Source organism: Pteropus vampyrus, unplaced genomic scaffold (assembly GCF_000151845.1).
Source record: "Pteropus vampyrus isolate Shadow unplaced genomic scaffold, Pvam_2.0 Scaffold75, whole genome shotgun sequence".
NCBI lineage: Eukaryota > Metazoa > Chordata > Mammalia > Chiroptera > Pteropodidae > Pteropus > Pteropus vampyrus.
In genome coordinates this window covers 1,641,254-1,662,883 of record NW_011888856.1, presented here as the reverse complement: position 1 = coordinate 1,662,883, position 21,630 = coordinate 1,641,254, and the positions used below count along the sequence as shown (strand labels likewise).

General features: G+C 37.0%; 1 protein-coding gene across 1 annotated transcript in view; it reads right to left on the bottom strand.

Moving 5' to 3' along the window:
- BBS9 (Bardet-Biedl syndrome 9) overlaps window positions 1-21,630 on the bottom strand; it is a 396,362-nt gene that overhangs the window by 169,487 nt on the left and 205,245 nt on the right. Inside the window, exon 18 of the mRNA XM_011362511.2 lies at window positions 21,113-21,265. Coding sequence (XP_011360813.1) covers window positions 21,113-21,265 — 153 coding nt within the window. The remainder of the gene's footprint in view (window positions 1-21,112; window positions 21,266-21,630) is intronic.

Sequence of the window (21,630 nt, the reverse complement as noted above, 5' to 3'; positions counted from 1 at the left end):
CGATGCGGTTTCAGTTTCATTTTTTGCTCACAAAAAGGACACCGCCTCCAAGTGACTTAGAATGGCCATTAACACTTGTTAGATGCTTATAAGCTATGACTCTGGAATAACATGGAAAAATCCCCCAAGAGTTTAAGCCAGAATGGTGGGGACCATGACTGCCTGGTGAACTGCTGAGGCCTTGATGACTAGCTCGGTGGCCTGGCACACAGCAGGCACTCAAACAATATTTGTTGAATGAATGAATGAATGAATGAATGAATGCAGTGTCAAGGCAATAGCTTTTCACAGGCTCCCTGGGATCTTTACTGGTGAGTATAGTGTTCTGAACTCTAAAATGTACATAAACCTTTCAGTCTGTCATTCATTTTTCTAATTTTTATAAATAGGGGTCAAAGAACAACTTCCCTTTCAACTTCACAATATGAAGGGAAACAAAAGCCTCACAAACTTGATGATAAAAGGTATCTGACCCTCGGGCTCAGTGTCAGGAGACAACACTAGTGGTGGAGGCTACCAAGCAGAAGGCAGGACGCTCAGGAAGGGACAGCCAGATGGACACCACGGGGGAATGCGGGTCCACTGTGGAGGGGACTTCTAACTGTTTCAAGAGAAACCAGAAGTCAAGTTTTTAAATGTAGAATCTCATTTTTAACTTTGACAGCTAATAAAAAGTGTATTAGCCAATTCTACTGTCTGATCAAGAGAATGAAGATGACTCATTCCTGCGCTGTTTCTAAAGGCGAGAGAGAGAGAGAGAGAGAGAGAGAGAAGGGGAGAGAGCACCCTACAAGTGTTTACGCGAGACTAAGAAGGCTACGCACCAGGGGTACAGCAAGCGGGGGACCGGCCAGGCAGCCTCCAAGGCCCCTTCCAACTCAGAAAAACTAAGAACTAGGGAGATGGCGCTTCTATTTAAAAACTGAAATCCTAAGTGAAGCCCAATCCCTAAAAGTAATAAAACTGAGGTACTCCTGTTGAAGGTTGACTCCCCACCCTTTATCCTGATGGCCCAAGAGGCTCCACTGAGGCCCTAGGGTTCCACTGAGGCCATTTGGGGAAACCAATGACTGGTGGAAGTGGTGGTGGACTTCTTGGGGTGAAAGGAAATGAGACAAGTCTAAGGTAAATCGAAGGAAGAAACGGACTGAGAGTCCCAGTCTGAAGTAAAAACACATTTGTAAAACGTTCCATCGTAAGTGCCGTGAGTGAGAGAGCCAGAGGAGGACGAAACCTGTCGGTAAAACGAGCTGAGGAACCACAGCTCTTCTCATATTTCTTGAGTTCAGAAACCTCGTGGAAGAGCAGATCCACTACGAGGCCCAGGGACAGACAAGATAAAACCACGAAGAAACTGAGAACTGGCGGGGGGTCCTGTACTCTGATCTGCGCGCCCAGCATTACAGCTGAACGAGGAGCTGGCTCCTCCCAAATGTTGACGAAGGTCAGGACTGAGGCCTAAGCACACTACCAACTCACACGAAAACCACTGCCAACGAGACACCACTGCCAACTGTAAAACTGGCAAAAGATTTTTTGTTCTTTAATGATAACTCCCAATATTGACAGAGATGCTGCTGGAGGGAGAACAAGCTGAGACAGCCTTTCTGAAGGGGAACGTGCCTCAGGAGCCTGGACAAACACACGGGAACCTGGGCCCAGCCAATTCCACACGCAGAATTTCATCCTGAGGAAACGGTCACGAATGTACCAAGTTTTACCTCCGAAGATGTTTACCGCAGCGTTGTTTCTAGAAATAAGGACTTCAAAGCAACCAAAAGATCCAACACTAGAAAATTAGCTAAGCTGACTTTGACCCATTATGTAGCACTAAATAAGATGTTACAATAATATTTATAATAACATAGAAAATATTCCTGAGATAAAATTAAGAGGAAAAAATAGGACTACAAAAACATCTTTTATCTAATGATCCCGGTTTTTAAAATAATACACACATACACACATACACAGAAAGAGGAACGTTCACAGGAAATTATGGGTGTTTTTCATTTTCATTTTTATGTTCTGCATTTGTTTTAATTTTATAAATTTTCTACTATAATAGTGTTTAATGTAATTCTTCATTTTTTTAAGGGTACATAAAATAAAAGCATTTATGATTGTTTTGAAAGATACTTTTGTACAAATTTTCCATGTGGGTATAATTTAAATTCATTTCACTATATAATCCAATCAAAAAATCAATCATTCCGGTCATTTCCCACTTTCTATCCTGTCCCTCCAGCAGTCAGAGAAGTCGCTACGAATTGATCTGAATCCCCAAAAAAAGAGAAGGCAGCAGGGGCACTCCCATCCCGCTCTGCCTCAGTCCACTCCAGAGACCTGCAATTTTGTTGGGTCTGGTTTGTAACTCACCATAAATAAGGAGCCGAGCCTGTCTTTAGCTATGCGCGCCAGTGTTCTGTGCTTGTTTCCACGGGCAAATCTTTGCTCTCTCCACCTGGGCTGGGTGGTCTTCTAAGACAGGACCATGTAGACACTTTTTTTTGGCGACTCTCTGTAAAGTGCTCTGCAAACAGGGATACTGACGTACTTACTAGTGAAGACACTGTCAGGGATAATTAAGGAAGCGCCCTTGCACTTTCCATGCTGCTGGTGGCACCAGGGCTCATAAAATTAAGCAACAATCTTGACATTTAGATGAAAGCCTTAAAAAATGTTCCTATTCTTTGACCTAGTAAATACTATGATGAAAGTCTATCTTAAGAACACTTTAGGAAAAAGAATAAATGTTCAAAACAAAAATTAAACACAATCTAAGTCTTAATAAGGGAATGGTTAGGTAAATTATCATTCATGGTCTCAACAGTCTCCACCTGGACAAAGCTGAAAGTTACAATAACTAAGAACAGAAATGAGCGTATAAGGTTTCTCAGGCACCAAGAGTTGTAGAAATACCTGATTCCCCACACATTTACTATCAAAACACATTTGATCTGGACCAGTACTTGTTCCAAGGCTAAAGGAACCATCATTTAACTCATCACCTAGTATTGGCTATGAGGAGTCCAGAAAAACTAATTCATAGTGAAAAATGAGCTGACTCTTTTTCTAGGTCCTGGGTATCAAATTATTATTGGATAATTACATTCCCTATTAACCTATATCAAATATTGTAGTGACCAGCTTTAACTTTTATAAAAAGTAAATTTTATTTTAACAATAAAAGCCAGATTCAAGAGAGTGCTACCCAACTAGAAACCAAAATTTGGGCAGATGAAGTCCCTCATCTGAACCCGTGATTCAGGCTCAGGAAAAATGCGTTTAAAAAAAGAACTGTAATCCTAATTAGAATGTAAAAACTAATTTACCTCAAATGGTTTACAGCATAAACCTTTCAAACACTTGCAACTCAACACCAGAAAGATGATGAAGCTTATTCTTGATCCAAGATAATAATTGCTTTTTAAGCACAAAAGGATCATAAAAATTCCAGAGTCCCAAAACAACTCGATAGGTAAAACACAATCATAGCAAAGGAGGGTTCTCAGCATTGCCCATAGTTTCTGCAGTGACTGCTCAACTCCAGGAGTAGGAATGATAAACGTAGGTCTGAACATGCAAGTCGTAAAGTACGTATCTCATTAGCAAAATAACATCCTGGTCCCAGAGGAAACTGCTGGCAGAGACAGAAGGCACGCCTTCAGAAGTTGCCTGAAAAAATGCCACCTGCTCCTGGGACAGCACCACCAAGTTCATCAGATATGTCTCAAACACTTGCTATGCGCCACACCAGGCTCTACGCTAGGCCCAGCAACGAGCAATTTTAGGTCTGGCAGTTAATTCTATCCTGTAAACAGACTAAAAACAGACCGAAAATCCACTTCAACTAAAATATACAATACTTAACTGCTATATAAGTCTGGGGTCCTGGGAAAAAAAAAATGACATAGAAACACGGCTACAAATTTTTCCAAGAAGATGGGTCCTCGTACAAAAAATACATTAGAACAATCTATTGTTGAGCTATATAGCTCCTATTAGTCACTGTTAATGTCAATTAAAATGATTTTCATCTGATAATACATTTAATTTAAAAATTATATATGATGTATCTGTTCATATTTCACTTAAGAAGCACCATTTTATCCTTTTGAATATCTAAGTGATCATCCTCAATGGCAAAAAACTAGACTAAGAGGTAATATTCATCTATCTTTATAATTATCATCAGTAGAAAATCATGCTCCTTTAGGTTATAAGCCACATCATAAACACTTTAATATACTTCTTCCAAACACAAAGAAACCTATACATAGTAACTGCTCAATAAATATTTGGAAAAAAAAAAAAATCCCTTAACCTGAATCTCTTACTCCCTAAATTTCAAAGATCAATACCCTATTCTTTCTAATAAACTTTTTAAAACTATTTCCAAATATTATGACACATCACATTAAACATTTGTAGCCTGAAAACACTTTTAAGATGAAGAACCACCACAAAATACCTTTCTTAGACTGAATCTAAAGGAGATAAATTAAGCACACATATAGGTTTATATTAAAAAACAATATGAAATACACCATTTTTGTGTTGTTTCTTGAAATCTGATCAAAATCTGAGTTTAAATTTAAATGTATAGGAAAAAAACGATTTGTTTTAAGGAGACAGTTTTGCAAAGTTGTAAAATTAGTTCCACAGAGCCTAAGATTTTCTCTGACATTAATGAACTTAACAATAAGGTTTGTGGACAAGCAACAGTGTTGAAATCTTGTCAAGAAATATTTTAAATATTAAAAAACTATGTCAACCCTTGTTCTGTTCATGACTAAACTTGATACAATCAAGGAAAATTAGTTTCGGATGTGGGATACTTCAGGGATTTGAAGTAGTTTGCTAAATAGGAAGCTAAATCCAATTACTATTCTGAAGATTTGGCATCTTTAACTGAAAACCAATATTCCAATTAACATTAGACAAATATCCAAGCTTATCCCCATGTTCCAGGCATCCTTTCTGGCTAACAAGTAGGCTGCATTTCTGTATTTAATTATTCCCTTATGTATACATAGGGCCTACATTATACTAGAGGTATATGAGGCCAAAAAAAAAAAAAAAAGGAACATTTTTAATTCTTCTGTGATCCACTTCTCCATGTGTACAATCCAAATTTAACCTTCTATATAATTTTATCTTCTTTTCCCAGCTAAAAATGTGCCAACACAGTTTTTTTTAACATGCGATGTTTCAAACTACCTAAATAGAACTAATATCTAAGGCACTCCCTAAATCACTTCACTATACCCAAAAATTACAAACAAAAAACAGCTTCATCATTAAATATTGCCATTAGCTTGCCTGAAGTTCAAAAGCAATTCCGATATTCTGAGCCAGATTATTTATCTATATGGTTCCCTTATCTTGCCAGGAGTGGGGCAGGCAGTTGGGTGGGAGGGGCAGGCAGGAGGGAGCAGGGTGAGCTTGGCGAGTTGCTATGCAACAGGTATAGCCCTTCAGTCAGGCAAAATAAAAACGTCCTGGAGATCTGCTGTATAACAACATGTATACAGTTAACAAAACTATACTATATACTTAAAAATATGTTAATAAAGTTCACCTTGCGTAGTTTTTCTTAACAGTAAAAAAAAAAAAATGGATGGAGAAATGAAATGGGAGGTGAGAGAGCACAGAAAATAAACAAACAGTTCTTATGAGACAAGTACGTGAAAGAAGAAAAGAAAGGACGGGTGGCATCTAGAAGAGAAGCACAAAGAAAAGTTACAGGAGGCAGATCTAGATTGGGATAAACTTCGGCATGTTTACAGGCTGTAGGGGAGGAACAGAAACAAGATCGAAAATATGAGCCAGAATAAATGACTAATAAATTAGTATTCCAGAAGCTAGTGGAAGGTCAAAAGGGTCAAGTGAAGGACTAATTCTGAAGGAGAGAAAGGAACCTCATTCCTTGAAACAAGAAGGAAGACAGGTGAGGCTTGGCGAGAAAATGGGAGAGACACACATACCTGTGGGTCTCAACCTTCCTGACAAAATGGGATTTGAAGCCGTCTCCTGGGAGTGGGAAGGGCTGAGCAGTGAGATGGAGGGAATGCTGACTGACTGAGAGAAATGGGAGGCGTGACTGACCAAGGTGAAGCTAGAATTTTAGGTACGTGAGTTTGGAGGCAGGTTTTCAAGTCGCAGCAGGAACGGTGACAGTGTTCTGACACGGTTTCCTAAAGAAAAGGAAAGAACAGAACTAGAGACTCATGGGTCCAGGGAAGGAATCACTTGAAATGATCAGTGCTGGAGTCCATGCCCTAAAGAAAGCAAGGAACTTGAAACTACATTGAAGAATGACCCTGACGAAGTGAGAGAGCAGCATTCTGCTGCGGCTAACGCGGAACTGAAACTGAGCCCACCTAGCCCGTCATTATTCCCTGACGCAGCCTCTCTTCCTCTGCAAGTCTGTGGGGCAAACGGTCATGGAGTATGTTCCCAGTTATGTCACCGTTTTGTGTACTGATGGGCAAGCAAAGAATCGGTCCCAGCCAGTCACCAGGAGAAAAGAAACGAGTATTCAAATAACTATAATATCAGGTAGAATCATACAAGTAAATGTCACAGCAGAGATTCAATCACAGTGCTCCTGAGGTATCAAGCGGAGAGAGATTACAGAAAACTGGGAGGGGCAAGATGAAGTAAGGCAAGGCTTCAAAATAAGACAGCCTTTATAGGAAGCTTCCAAAAAGGAAGATAGGAAGAAAAAGGAGAGATTCAGGTAGTGAATTTAGCATAAACAAAGGCGTGATCAAAGAAATGCATAGGGTAAGTTTGATCAAAAGAGATAGTCTAATAAGCAAATGAAAAGATGCTCAATGTCATTGTCATTAGAAAAAATGCAAATTGATATCATAATAAGATATCCACTAGAATGTCTACAATAAAAAACAACAATAAGGAGCGATGGTGATGAAAAGAAGAAGACAGGTCTCTCATGCATTGCTGGCGAGAATATAAAATGACACCACACTAAGAAAAACAGTTTGTCAATTTCCTAAAAAGTCAAACGTAAATTTACCATGACACTGCAATTCCACTAATAATCTACCAAGAAAAAAAAAAATGTGTCCAAAGAAAGACATGTACATGAATATTCGTAACAGAATTATTCATTTACTAGTCAAAACTGGAAACAATCCGAATGTCTACCAACTGACAAAAACAAAACGTGGTATAGTCACACCACAAAAGAAAACAATTCAGCAATAACAAGGAACAATCTCCCGACATATACTACGACATGGATGAACCACAGAAACATTGTTAGGTAAAAGGACCCAGATCCAAAAACCTAATTATTGTGTAATTATATTTACATGAAATATCCAGAAAAGGCCAATTTAAAGAGACAGAAAGTATATTAGGAGTTTCTTGGAGTTAGAGATGGGAGAGGGGATTAGGTGTAAATGTGCACGAAGGCACTTTGGGAAATAATGATAAGTTCTAAAATTGGATTGTGGTGACAGCTGCGCAATTCTATAAGCATACGAAACATCATTAAATGGTACATTTACAATGGGTGAATTTCACAGTATGCAAATTATACATCGATAAAGCTTTTTTTAAGAGGATAGGCTAGATATGCTGGCATGTAGGTTTTGCAGGAGTAGCAGTTAATGTTAGGAAGAGTTGGGTTTTCAGTCTTCAGAGATCTTTGAATGCCAGCGTGAGAAGTCTCAACTTAATTGGACAGACAACAGGAATCCCCCGAAAGTCTTGGAATGGGATAGGACAAAAACAAACAAAAAATACAGATAATTACATTCAGAAGATTAGTTTAATCTAATGTGTCAGGCAAATATTTGACACAATAGATCCTAAGGACCAGGACCTGTGAGCATCCTTGAGTTCATGGCCTCAGTTTAGCAAGGGCCAATCCTCTTACACACCTCTACCTTGAATCACAAACATGGGATAAAAGATGGAGGGAGATGGCCCAGTGAAAATCTGTCACTTCCATGGAAAAGACATCTATCTTCAAGAATATGGCCTCTGAGCCCATCATCTGAACAAGAACATTAAGTACCCGCCGGAAGCCAATCCTGGATGGGCGCAGAGCGAGGCAAAGAATCAATATTTAGGTGGGAGGGGTGAGTGGATTTCCCTGAAATCTAATATCCTGCTGTAAGACATTTGAAAATCATATAAAAGGAAACTTGAAAACAACAATAGAGGGGGCCCATAAGGGAAAATAGTTAAATATCTGCTGATTTTATCGCAGGCATTCTATTGATTCCCAGGAAGAATGGCAATACATTTAAATACATTTAAAGTTGGACAAAGTTCATTGCTTTTAATGAAATTGCTTTTACTTACTACCACCTTGTTCCTGGATATACAGCTGCATCTCACAAAACTGTCTTTTTAAAAATACACCACCTCAATTTATCCCTGGTTATGTTTGGCACCTTCAAGCAGTACTCCGTTTATTAACATACACACTAACCTATCTCTGAACTGATAAAACCACTCAGCTGTTCACAGATACTCTTTAAAAGACTGTACATCTTTTACTTTGTTAAGACTATAAAATAATCTTTCTAGGAATCTGGCTCTGTTTTCCTGTATTTCAAGAGAGAGAGGAAGGGGGAGGCGAGGAAGGGGGACAGGAGGGTTGGGAGGGTTGTGATCATTGTTAACTCACAATTCAAACTCTTCGGAACTCCATCTACAGAACACTAATACAAAAGGAATAATTGTGCTAGATGGGATTAAACAGGAAGACAGATAACATAAATGAAAGAAAACCTCATACAATTACAGATAATTGGAGGCCACTTATATATTTTTCTCTCATCACTGACACAAAAAGATAAGATTTTCGTTTCCTTATAATGGGCCCATAAATAGCTTTATTGTAATATTAGAAACACCTTGCTTCTGAGTTAGTCAAAAGACTAACATTTTTAAAAGATCAAACAACAAATAGAATGAAATTTTAGCAGAATAGGATACCCCCTGATTACTTTGGCTTAGAATGCTTAGAATTTCTGAATCTGATAAATTCACCGAAATAAAATCCTAACACTGAATTTACAATCTAGGAAGTTTTTCAAACTAACTCTACCACACAGAAAACTCAAAATACTAAATAAAGAACATGCTGATAAAGAAATATGCATTCAATTTATAAAAAACGCATATGCCCAGGAAAGTAAAGCATACCAGATGAGTATTAAAAGTAAAATTTTTTTATACACTAATAGGTATGCTATCCTTTGATTTATGTATGACACTCATTAACGTCAATTAGTGTTACTTTGCTAAGTCCAAGGAAGCATAACTCCAGTGTTACAATACTTGGCACTTACATCTCTTATTTGAAACCTAATCCAGTCTCACAAAGCCCTGCAACTTAGATCACTATCATTAGAGCCCATCCGACAAATGCTCTGGTCAATGACCACACCTCCGTCTGGGCTGATGTTAGATGACACTGAAGGCCACATCTGCCCCTGAAATTCTAAACTGTGAGAAATCAAAGACACTAAGTCCCCTGCCCTGACCATAACCAGGTATAATAAATGTTTATTGGGAATTTTACTAGAAGATGAGCACCATGCTGAATGCTGCTCCGACAGGTTCTAAGGGTCCAAAGACGAAATTGAAGAAGCAAGGTTTAGAGAAGTTAAGTGACATGTCCAAGGTCAGAGAGCCAGAAAGAGCTGGAACTGGGTCCTAAGCCTGTTGTCACAAATTTGATTTTTTTTTTTTTTAACAATATCTGAAGGAAAGGTTGTGGTCCCAAAACCATTTAAGAGTGCTTCCCACGGCTTGCTATTCACATTCGATGAGTGAAAATCATTGGGTCAAAGACAGTCTCATTACCAACAAGAATTTAAAAGAACTAAAGGAAAGAACACATCGAGAAAAGAGACATTATAAGAAACAATATAAAATTACGAATTGACAACTATGCTAACTAGAACTGTAATGCCCACTACAGTAGCCACTAGCACATATGGCTATTCGGCACTTGAAATACGTTGCAGCATAAAATAAACCATGTTTTAAAGATTTACTATAAAAAAAAGATATATCTTATTAATAATTTTTGATTATATGTTGAAATGATGTTTATTTCACCTGTTTCATTTTACTTTTTAATGTAGCTACTAGAAACCTAAAAATTACATATATGACTTATACTTGTGGCTTCACGTGTATTTTTGTTAGGCTAGACCATATAGCGACACACATATACTGAACACATCAGTGATGTATCTGTAACAAATATACATCTGAGATCACATTCTAGATAGCACTCTGACCTGGATGAAGAAAATGTTATATGATTTTGAAAGAGCTTTATATACTTCTCTAGTCTGGCTGAGGGACTAATGAGGTAAAGGTCAGCAAGACAACACCCACCTTTATTCGTATATTCATTCCAGCATACCAGTCAGTTACCTCATTGCTCTCTTTTGAGTGTATAGGAATAAACTATGCTCATATCTGGGATGATAATCTGAAGTTCTAAACATTCAGAGACTAGAGAAATAAGCTTATAAGGCACATACAGGAGAGAAAAAAATACTTCCCTCAGAAAATACCAATGAAGACCAGGAGTTTGTGGCCACATCCCGTTTTTCAAAAATATGTAACTTTTTTAAATTGTGGCAAAATACTAAGGCTATTAATTTTACCATCCTACCTATTTTCAAGTGTACAGTTCAGCAGTGTTAAGTTTCACATATTATAAAAAAATTATTTCCGTGCTTATCAATTTACGATTATATTAAAGAAAATTGCTTAAGAATTTAAAGTCATCAAAAACAAATGTACATCATTTTCATTTGTTGTATTCCTTCCAAATCTTTGCACTCATCTATTATAGACACACCTATTTCATTATTTGTAACTTACTACATATTAATATTCTCAATTATTTAAAATGTCTTATATTATTCCATTTAAAATAATGATATGAAACAATATATCAAATGGTAGTACAATAAACCTAATCATTGATAACTTCTTGCAAAGGTGATTAATATTGTAAATGAGCAACTTGATGAAGGTTATTTTTGTCCTCTGTGAATTATTTTCTTAGATATCCAACAGTAGAATTATGTGGTAACAACATACAAACTTCTTTTTATTAACCATGCCTTTTTTTTTTAACTTGCCTTTCCCATTAATCCCCAACATATGGTTGCGAATTTCTGGGCCCCTTCTCTGATTTGTTTATTCTCTCTCAGAAGAGAATGGACTTCTTTTCAGCTCGTAAGTAGGTATAAGGAAAATGAGTGCCTTCTTCTCAACCTACCAACATATTGTGTTTTACTTGCCAATGGCAAAGAGGAAAGTAGGCCTCTGAATGGTTTCATCACATATTCCTTTGTGTTGTCAGCCAAAATCATGCTCCTTTAAGAAGTCACGGACCAAAAGCCCTCAGACTTCTGCGTGACTTAAAATGATTTTTATATATATCAATACCATACAAATAAACAGAGTAGAAGGAAGTTTTAAGTACAGAAAAAGTAACAAATAGCAAATCCAAACCATAAGATCTCTGTTTAAAATTATCCCTAATACAGCCTCTGTTTTGCAGAAGAGAAAAATCAGCCAAGTGCTTTTTCTAGAACATTAATGACTATCAGTCATTACATCACACATATGTCATCTGACACAATTAAACTTTCAGATTAGTAAACATTTTTCCTCTGCTACAACAGAGGGTTAGTGTTCGAATGGGGGGAAAAAAAATCTCAATACACATAAAAGCATCAAAACATAAGCCAAACCGTTGGGTAAGTCTAAATTTCCCCTATTTCAATTCAACCAATCAGTCCTGGATTGACTAATAAATGTACGTGAAAATTTTATAACATGAAGAGAACTTATTTTCCGAAGCTTTTCTGCCAAATGCAATAAGCATTAGCATTTGATGGCAAAAAGAAAGAAAGAAAAGAAAAAAATCCTGAACTTCAGTATAAGCTAATGAATTAACAAAGTCACCTCTTCCTCTGATATTCAAGTTTCAGATGTAACATATACTTTGGGGAACTCTCCAGAAGATCTTGTTTCCTTTCTGATAAGGGTCTACACAATTAACATTGGATGATCGTGAATATATATTGTGAATATGCACAAATAGTTTCCACGAGTCTTCTTTTTCTTTAACCTGGCTGTAGTTTTGCTGCAGAAAACCTAGGATATCTGTTCCCCATGGAAATGATTACAGTAAAAATGCCCCATGACATACTGAAGCGTGGACTTGGGAATAGCTTGCTTAATATCTGTAATACTGAACAAACTGCTTAACACTGCTCGGAGTCTCAAGCTCTCCATTCGAAAATGGGAACAATAATGCCACCCTCACAAGATGACTGTGAATAATAAATGAATTAACAAATGAAATTTACCTCAGACTCAGATGCTCAATACACATGAACTTCCCTTCTCTTCCCTTACTTCTTTCTTAGTTCCTCCAAAAATAAATTCAGATAATTGACAAGGCAGTATTCCAATTATACAAATGATTAAATTTAGGTTTTACACTGCTGAAAAAAATGGAAATCTTGATCTGCTTACTTTCTTTCAACCGTATGCCTCTAAAGCTAGAACTAAAGGTGAAAAGTTATTTCCAGAAGTAAGCTTGCCTTCCCAAAATTCTAGAATAAGTTATTGAAATAGTCGTGAGCAACTAGAAAATCTTCATTCACTAGAGGCCAGATCCTTCCCATGTAAGCATCATGAGATGCTTTTCCCAGAGTGATAGTGCTAGTCCCCTACCCCTGCTTCAGCCATAGACTGGCCTTAATGAGGCGTGCTTGGTAGATGCCCCCAGTGGAGTGTGATATAATAGTAGGTTGATACTATGTAAGACAGATATGCCAGTAACAGTAAAGTGTTGATGTGGGTTTGAGGTTCCTATCCAACCAAAGGTACAGGATATAGAAAATGACTTGCGGTTGAAAGCAGGATAAAAGTGGTTTGCTGAACCCCTTTGTGCACCAAAATTCATAACTATTGATGATGGATCTTGATGCCGGTGACCAAGTCTAAAAAGAGGCCGCCATCCACAACATGTCCAGAGACAAGTAATTGCAGGATGATGTTCCTAAATGAGATAATCCTTCGCTGTCAGTTAACCAAGATGCCTTTCCCAGAAAGAAGCCCTTGAGCTGTCCAGAGTAGTTCTGACTGATGCCCACTACATCCTTTTTTCTTCATTTTGGGGAAACTTAAAGGTGTTTTTGGGCAGTGGTAATAAAGCCATTCTATCTTTGAACTCTGTTCTGTATTTGAACTCCCAGTTGTATTATTCTACTCATTAGAAATTAGTACCCTGACAAAGCCAGGACCACCTACATTATTTGAGGGGCCCAGAACAAAATGAAAATATAGTGCCTCTTGCTAGAAAAAGCAGTAAGAATGTCAAGATGTCTGCCACAGAGCATTAAACCAAATACAGAGCTCTTGTGCCTGCACAGGTCACATGCCCATGAAGCTTGCCTTGGACAGGGCTAAGGAGGAGACCTACAAGGAGACTGGATAATAGATTCCATCCTCTAACTAAGCACATAAGCAAGTATTCAGGCCATCTTATTAGCCTGAAAACAGCATAGATGCTCTGTTTGCTTTAAACATATCTTGACAAACCTAATTAATTATAAGATAAATTATCTTCAGAGCCCATGAACCACAACTGATTAAAAATGAATAAGATTTTAATGATAACAAAAACTTAGGTTTGAAAGTCAAAAGTATAGAAAACCTGAGGTCAAGGGTTAGAGAAGGTTAAAAAAATTCTTTTAAAATATTTTGTTAATTTAGTAGCAAACTGAATTTTAGCAGACTAAAAGAAGCAGGGTAGATTGTAAAAACACCCACATTTCTCCACTCCTCCAATAAAGAGGTAGAGTCTATTTTCCTACTCTTTTGATCTAGGTTGGTCAAAATCAATGTGGAATTATGAGATAGCACAGGCTGACGTTTGGAGAATAACATTGTGCATTGTGCTTTGGAACTCGTAGCCACCACGTGAACAAGCCCAGGTCAGTGTGCTGGGCCAAGAGAGACACATGGCACAATCCTCCCACCTGTCAGCCAACTGCCAAATATGTAAGTATGTCCTATGCTACCTAGTCCCCAGGTGAGCCACCAGCTGACCAGAGATACAAGATAATTGTATCTCATATGTTTTTGTGTCTTTCCAGTCAAGATGAGCCAAGAATGGTTTAGATCAACAGAACTGCCCAGGTGATCCAGAGACTTATGAACAATACTGAATTGTTGTTTTAAGCTACTAAGGTTTCAAGTGGTTTTCTATATAGTAAAAGCGCTAAATGATACGAGCAGCTTTTCAGTTCAGTAGGAGAAAAATGGATTATGCAATAAGAACTAGCTCGTCATTTTTGGTGAGGTTGTTAGATTCCTACTAAGTTACATAATATATTCCACATGGATTTACAAAGTATACACAAAGAACCGTAACAGAAAAATGTTAGAATAACTTATAGGTCTATGTTCAAGTACTGTTGGCATGGGGCAGGCTTTCCTAGACAGAGAAACCTGAAGAAAAGAGATGGATATATCTTACTATGTAAATACTTTTTAAATTTTACATATCAAAAAAAAATTTTTTTAAATAAAAATAAAGGCAAATGACAAATTAGTAAAACTTTTATATATATATAAAGAGAGATTACATCCCTCATATACAAAAAGTATTTTTACGTAGAACAAAAATGTAAAAGATTACCACTCCTAATAGTCACAAAATAGCAAGAAAAAGCTAAAGTACTTGATAAAAAGGCGTACATATGTAAATCACAAAAAAAAATAAATACAAATGACCAATTAACATTTTTAAAATGCTCAACCTCACTGGTAAGCAAAAGAAGAAAGATTAAAGCAATAAATTATCTTTCGGTTAAAAATTGTAAAGCTCAAAGGAATAGTACCTAGAAAACAGACATTTTCATATACTGCTAATGGAACTATAATCTGGTACATTTCTGTGAAATAGTGTGTGTGTGTGTGTGTGTGTGTGTGTGCGCGCGCGCGCGCGTGCGGGCGCATGTGTGAAATATTTTTTGATTGAGCAATTTTCCTTCAGGAATACATCAGATGAAATAGTGAGGGATTTGGGGAACATGGCCACTTGACCTCATGATCCTGATGCCCCTTCCGTTTTGGTATCCTCTCAGGAAACCAAACGTTCCCCCAGCAGGTGTGCTGAAGGAGTTTGGGGATGCCCCTGAGGATACAGAATCTTGATTCTCAGCTGAGGTCTAGATTTGTAAGGCTGCCAGGCAGCAGCTTTGGAAAGATGATATATCATGATATCCTCTTTATCTGATCAATAAATAGCACAACTTTTGAGATGGCATAACTTATCAGTCAATGAAAATGAAGACTAGTCCTCAAAAATGTAGTTAACATTTGTCGAGAGCTTATTGTGTTTCAAGCACTATTCTAAGCAATTTATGTGTGTAGACACTTCGATTCTCGCGACCACCCCAGGAAGAAGGCACCATTCTACAGGTGGGAAGTTTCTGTTTTCTCTTTAAGTAATTTGCCCGAAGTCACAGAACCAAGACTGAAATACAGCAAGCTGACTCTAGACACAGAGTTCTTAATCATTACACCAGGATACAGCAGACATGCCAGCTCAAACGCAAGAACATTTATTGACATGTATTTACAGGAAACAATGTTGGATGTCCTACCGCAACCTTAGAAGCAAAGGCTTTCTCCAATAGGTTCTTGCTGGACCAGAATCAAAGGCACCTAAAATCCAGGTCATTCGAAGATTAGAGGCCCACTTCACTGCTCACTGTAGAAGCTAGTGGTACCCCAAGTTTCTGCTAAACTCCAAAGACACAGATCCCATTGTGCCTGCCCTGGCCTTACGTACTTCCGTATCTGGTAGGCTGGCCTCGGGTGCCTAAATAACAAAGGCTACTATTATTGAGCGAAGAGGTAGTAAGCCAAACTTTGACCTCAGAACCCATGAGCGTACCATCGTTAACTCTGTTACATGAATGAGTATAACATACAAACTACCTCACATTACAGACAACTCAGCAATGCCTAATCATTTGTATATGAAGGGACTTGAACTTCACTTTTAGTTTGTCCTAAGGCCTTTACTGGAATTCACTGCAGTTCCTGGACCATCTATCTCACCCATAAGACCCCCAAACCCTCTTCAGTTCTACACTTCTATATCCTACCCTAGCTCCTCAAAGGGTATGTTTTAAGAAAAAAAAAATTTGCCTTCCAAGAAGAAGAACTCAACAACTATGTAACTAGAAAATGAAGAGAATCAAACTTTTCACGCTTCTAGATATGTATCAATACTGAGAAAGCCCAATTAATTCTCATGTCACTCAAGAGTATGCAGGGGTTCGACCGCAACAACGTCCTATCTGCAGAGATGTATTTCAACAGATGATTGTTATGTATTTAACTCTGGCACACACAGACGCACAGAAAAAGAACAGAAAAGATTTTCTCAGCCGAGAATTTGCAGCTATAAAAAACTTCCTAGCTATGACAGTTTACCTTATTATTTAGGAAGAGAGAAGCATTTTCATTTCCTGGTGGCTTTTGAGGATTTAAGAATAAACCATCCTAACGATTCATGAGCCTGAACTGAAAGAATTCTCTGCTGCTCTGCTCTTCACAGTGCTACCCTTGTCACAGACATATAGGTTCAAGAAATTATCTTAATGGCAACAAAGTATTCATTTGTAGAACAAATATTTATGAAGCAGCTATAATGTGGCAAGAAATGTACTGTGCTAAGAGTACAGCAATGAATAAGACCAAAAGCAAAGCCCCTGCCTTCAGAGAGTTTACACACTGTTTTTAGGATACTGGCTACAGCTTCTCCCTTCACATAAGCTAATTATCACTGCTTCGTTAAGTGGTGGCAATACAGCATCTTCCAGATGCGTGGTGTTAAACAGGTCAGCATGTAAATCTTTCGCTGCACGGCTCAGACTGCTTATTTACCGCTCCTGGTAGAACTAAAGTGGCACTAAGATCCACAGAAGGATTAACAGAAATTAAAAGCTCCCTGCACGTGAGAAAACAAGGACTCCACACAGGTAGCAGATCTAAACTTAAAAATGGCATATTGGGGAAACACTTTAAAACAAAACCTAGTAACAGTCATGCCACAGAGTTATGCCATGGAGAGTAAGAGCAGACTCTATCAGGGCTCATTATTTCATGGCCTTGGCTAACATGCCAAGTAAATCATGCCCACTATCCAGGCAAACTATGAAGATAAAAAAACGCAGACCAAACTGAAGGTATATGTTAGTGAGGTATGTCATATGCTAGCTTAGATTTGTCTAAAAGGAACTTTTCCCAGTGTTAGAATCCACATTAAAACAGTTATTAAGATTTCCCCTTTAATAAATTGTGTTGTCCATGCCACGGAATGTCTATCTTATAGAATATTATGCAACCATTACAAATAGAGAAGTAGATCTACACATTAATACAGAAAAGAGCTCCAGTACATACTGTTAGAAGAACGAGAAAAAAAGACAGGTAGACTAATACATATACTATGATACTACTTATGAATATTTTTAGCCTCTCAAAACAATATTTCATTTCCGAATGTGAAGAAAAGATCTGGAAAGACACAAAAACATATGAAAGTGATTACACTTCTGAGAAGATGATAAAGAACCATGTTGGAAAATTTAGCATTGTGTATAGTCTTGTAATTTTCTTTGGGAAATTGTATTCATGTATTAAATTGACTATGTCATTAAAAATTAACTAAAAAGAATTAAAATAGAGAACAATCAATATCTCACTATAATTTAAATATATATAATAAAATTGGGTAGTAAATTACAGTAAAACTAAGTCAAATTTCTTATGTAGTGTTCAGATTTTTCTTTCAAAAGCTTGTTCATTCTTTTTTAATCTAAGAAATGAGACTTAAAATATAGATTCAAGTCAAAACCTATGGTTTTGATCATCTTGTCTGTAATATTACATATCATGGAAAAACCCAACCCTGAAAATAAGCAGGAAGAAAAAGAGCACTTTAAATGCATAAAAGACAAAAGAAGTCTTGCTATATAGAAAATATGGGAAACATTAAATCAACTATCTTCATCTAATCCCTTGAAACACCCTTCAGCCATTGTGTCTGCAAAAAGATAAGCATCAATGAAGACAAGATTCAGTGTATCTTTAGCCCCAAGGATAGCAGGATACCTGAGAATGATAGCAAGTCAACAAAAAGATACGAAGGAAGAGGAGGCATAAAAGAAAGAAAACGAAAAACAAACCAAAGCAAAAAGTGTACCGAAGAGAGAAAGTGTGGAACTGAAAGTCACTGCCGACGAGCAGTCACATAACTGCTCCAGCACGAAAGAAAATGGCACTCAGTCCTGAGAAACACAAAAGAAATCAGCAGAAAAGAAACCGGCCATCTGAAATACAAGAAAACATAATGTAGTCAGTCAAAGTGGAACAATTTACCAAGAATTTCCATGTACACTGTGGAATAGAGTCTTTGTAACAACATGGTATTTACCCTATTTAATAGAAAGAAACTGAGGCTCTAAGAGGGTAAGGGGATTGCCAAAAGCGACTCAGCGAATAAGTAACAGAAATGGGGTCTTTGGACTCCGAGCTCAACACTCTTTCCGGAACCCTACAGCTGCTACAGACTGTCCCCCAAATTGATAACTTTTCAAACAGACGTGAAAGTTTCAAGACACGAATGTATTGTCAATACAGTTACTGATGTTTACATAGTAAGCTACTTTTTTTCCTCTAGGGAAACTAACTGAAAAAAGTATTTAATTTGTCCTTTCAAAATCAAGAGGATGCAGTGGAGGAGGACACAGAGGTTTGTTGAAGAGTCACACACATGAGTCCTGTGCTGACGGGCCATTCGGCGTCTCAAATGCGGCGGTGCATACACGTACACACGGGGTACTATTGTGCAGAACTTAACACACACACCCACGAAAGAATACAGGTAAATTATGGAAAGCTAAACTAAATCTGTGGATTTTACCAAGATCAACATCCTGGTTGTGACATTATACTGTAGTTTTACAAAATGTAAAGAATACATGAGATCTACTTGTATTTTTTATTATAATTGAATGTGAATATACAACTATCTCAATAAAAAATTCAATTAAAAATCAACCGTATGTGCATACCATCAAACTGATTTTGAAACAGATTGTAGAAATATGAGAAAACATAATGTAGTAAGTCAAAGCTGACTTCATTATAATAGAACTAGTAGAGGCCTTACCCATGAAACTAAAATTTTTAAAATTATTATTCAACCCACATGTGATAATTTTGAATAGTTTTGGAGATATAATGCCTTGGATTGAGAGTCAGATCACCCGAGCCATGCAAATGATAAACCGTTGGTGGAGGGAAAATGAGAAAGAGGAAGAAAAAAGCATTTGAACTAGAACAAAGGGTTGCTTAAGAATTCCATCTCAAAACATTAACTGACATAAATACTAGAAGTGTAAGCCAGCTGCTGCATAAGACAATGGGAGAATTATAATGATAATTACAGGATGCACCAAGAATTTCTAATAATAACACTAATCATAATAGCTACTATTTATCAATTCCAGGATATTAAGAATATTAGAAACCATGTAAAGGAGGAAAATAAGGCAATGGTAATTTACGTAAATAATCTAGACGCACATTGAGTAACATCAGGCTGCCTCTCTTTAGAACTGAGTTGTGAGGAAAAGTCGGGGTGGTATAAATGCCAGATGTTTTCTTCTGTCTACAGGGTGGGCTGGAACCACATCACGAGTATGATCTTGTACCACCACTCTTCCAACTCAGCCCCGTGGTGTGGCTGAGAGATTTAGACAAATGCACATTAGAAGCTGAATCAATGAACACTGGTCTCCATGCCAGATTCCGATAGCTATTTCCTAGATTCCTAATACATCCTCCTCGGAATCTGGCACTTAGCAAACTAGGTTTTGAGTTGTAGATATAGCTTTCAGGGGGAAAGTTTTAGCTTAAAATTTAACTCTTTTAGATCACTTAATATTATAAAGTAACAAATTATAGCTTTATTATGAGTAAACCTGGCAAATGCTAGTTCAAGCAAGAGATCAAAGTTAACATCACCAATAATCAGGTAAAGTGGCATCATTTGCGTCCTGACATGGTACACTGAGAACAACACAACCCGAACTTTAATAGCATTCCTACCAAAAATGCATACGCTCAATCTGATCCTGAGGAAACATCAGATAAGTTGGATCCTCTACTGAGGAGAAATTGTTATGAAGAAATTTGAGTACAGACTGCAAATTATCAAGATGTTATATTTCCTGAACTGGATAATTGTACTGTGGTTATATATAAGAATTAGCTCATTCTTAGGAAATACATGCTTAAGTATTTAGAAATAATGAAATATGATATCTGCAACATAGGTTCAGGAAATACTATGTACACACAAAGAGAGAAGACATAAAAAAAAGCAAATGTGACAAAATGTTAATAATTGATAAATACGGTTATTTGTACTACTTTTGTAACTCTTCTTTAAATTTGAAGTTATTTTAAATTTTAAAATGCTTAAATGTAATTTAAAACATAAGGTTAATACTTAAAAGATAAGAGAAGTTATTGCTTTCAAAACCATCTTGATTAATAATGTTGGTCAGTTCTAGAACTTAAAAAATGATGTTTACGTCTTAGCAAACTAAGAATACAGATCATTAGAGCTATTCATTAAACAGACAGTTTTAAGTTAAAAAAAAAAAATAGCTACTATTTATCAAGTACATGTAATGTGCCTGGCATTGTGCTGGCTGCTTCTCATATCTGAATGAAAAACCTCACAACAATCGTGGGACGTAAAATGTGAAAACTGATGGATCTTATGTAATCTACTCAAGGTTACAGGGTTAGAAAGTGGCAGAGCTTGAGTTGGAACTTAGGTTTTTCTGGCTCTAAAGCTTATGTGCTATTCACTGCTCCATAAGACATAGAAAAGAAATGTCTTCATATTCTGGCACATTAACTTTAGGGTGAGGGGAAAAATTATATCCCATAGTAAAAAAACTATTACTAACATTATACTTACCTGCTTGTAAGTTCCATCTAGCAAGGTGTCCAGGTGTTGGAGGGGTGCAGGTGTTTTATCTTTGAATCTTGTTAATAGCCGGCGCTGAATGGCCCGAAACTGGACAGCTCTTTCAGATAAGAGTTCTTCTAATTTCTCACCATTTATCCGCAGCTACAGTGAACAATATCTTAAATTCAGGTTAAATGTGCACAACAAAACGTGTCTAAAGGAATAATACTGAAAATGCCAATAAAAGTTTGAAAGAGCAATAAAGAAAATTTACATGTATTATAGAGTTAAGAGAATTAAAATAGTATTGTATTTGGTACATGAGTATTGAGGTGATACTGTAGAATAGGTCAAATAAAAATGTAGTAAAGATGACACAGTATCACTGGGAAAAAGAGATTATTTAACAAATGTTTTGTGGTAGCTGGGGGGAGAAAAGAATAAGAATTTCTAACCCTAGTCTTTACAGCAAAATCTATTGCAGAGGAATCAAAAGTTTAGATGCAATAAATGTAGTAAAAAAAAAA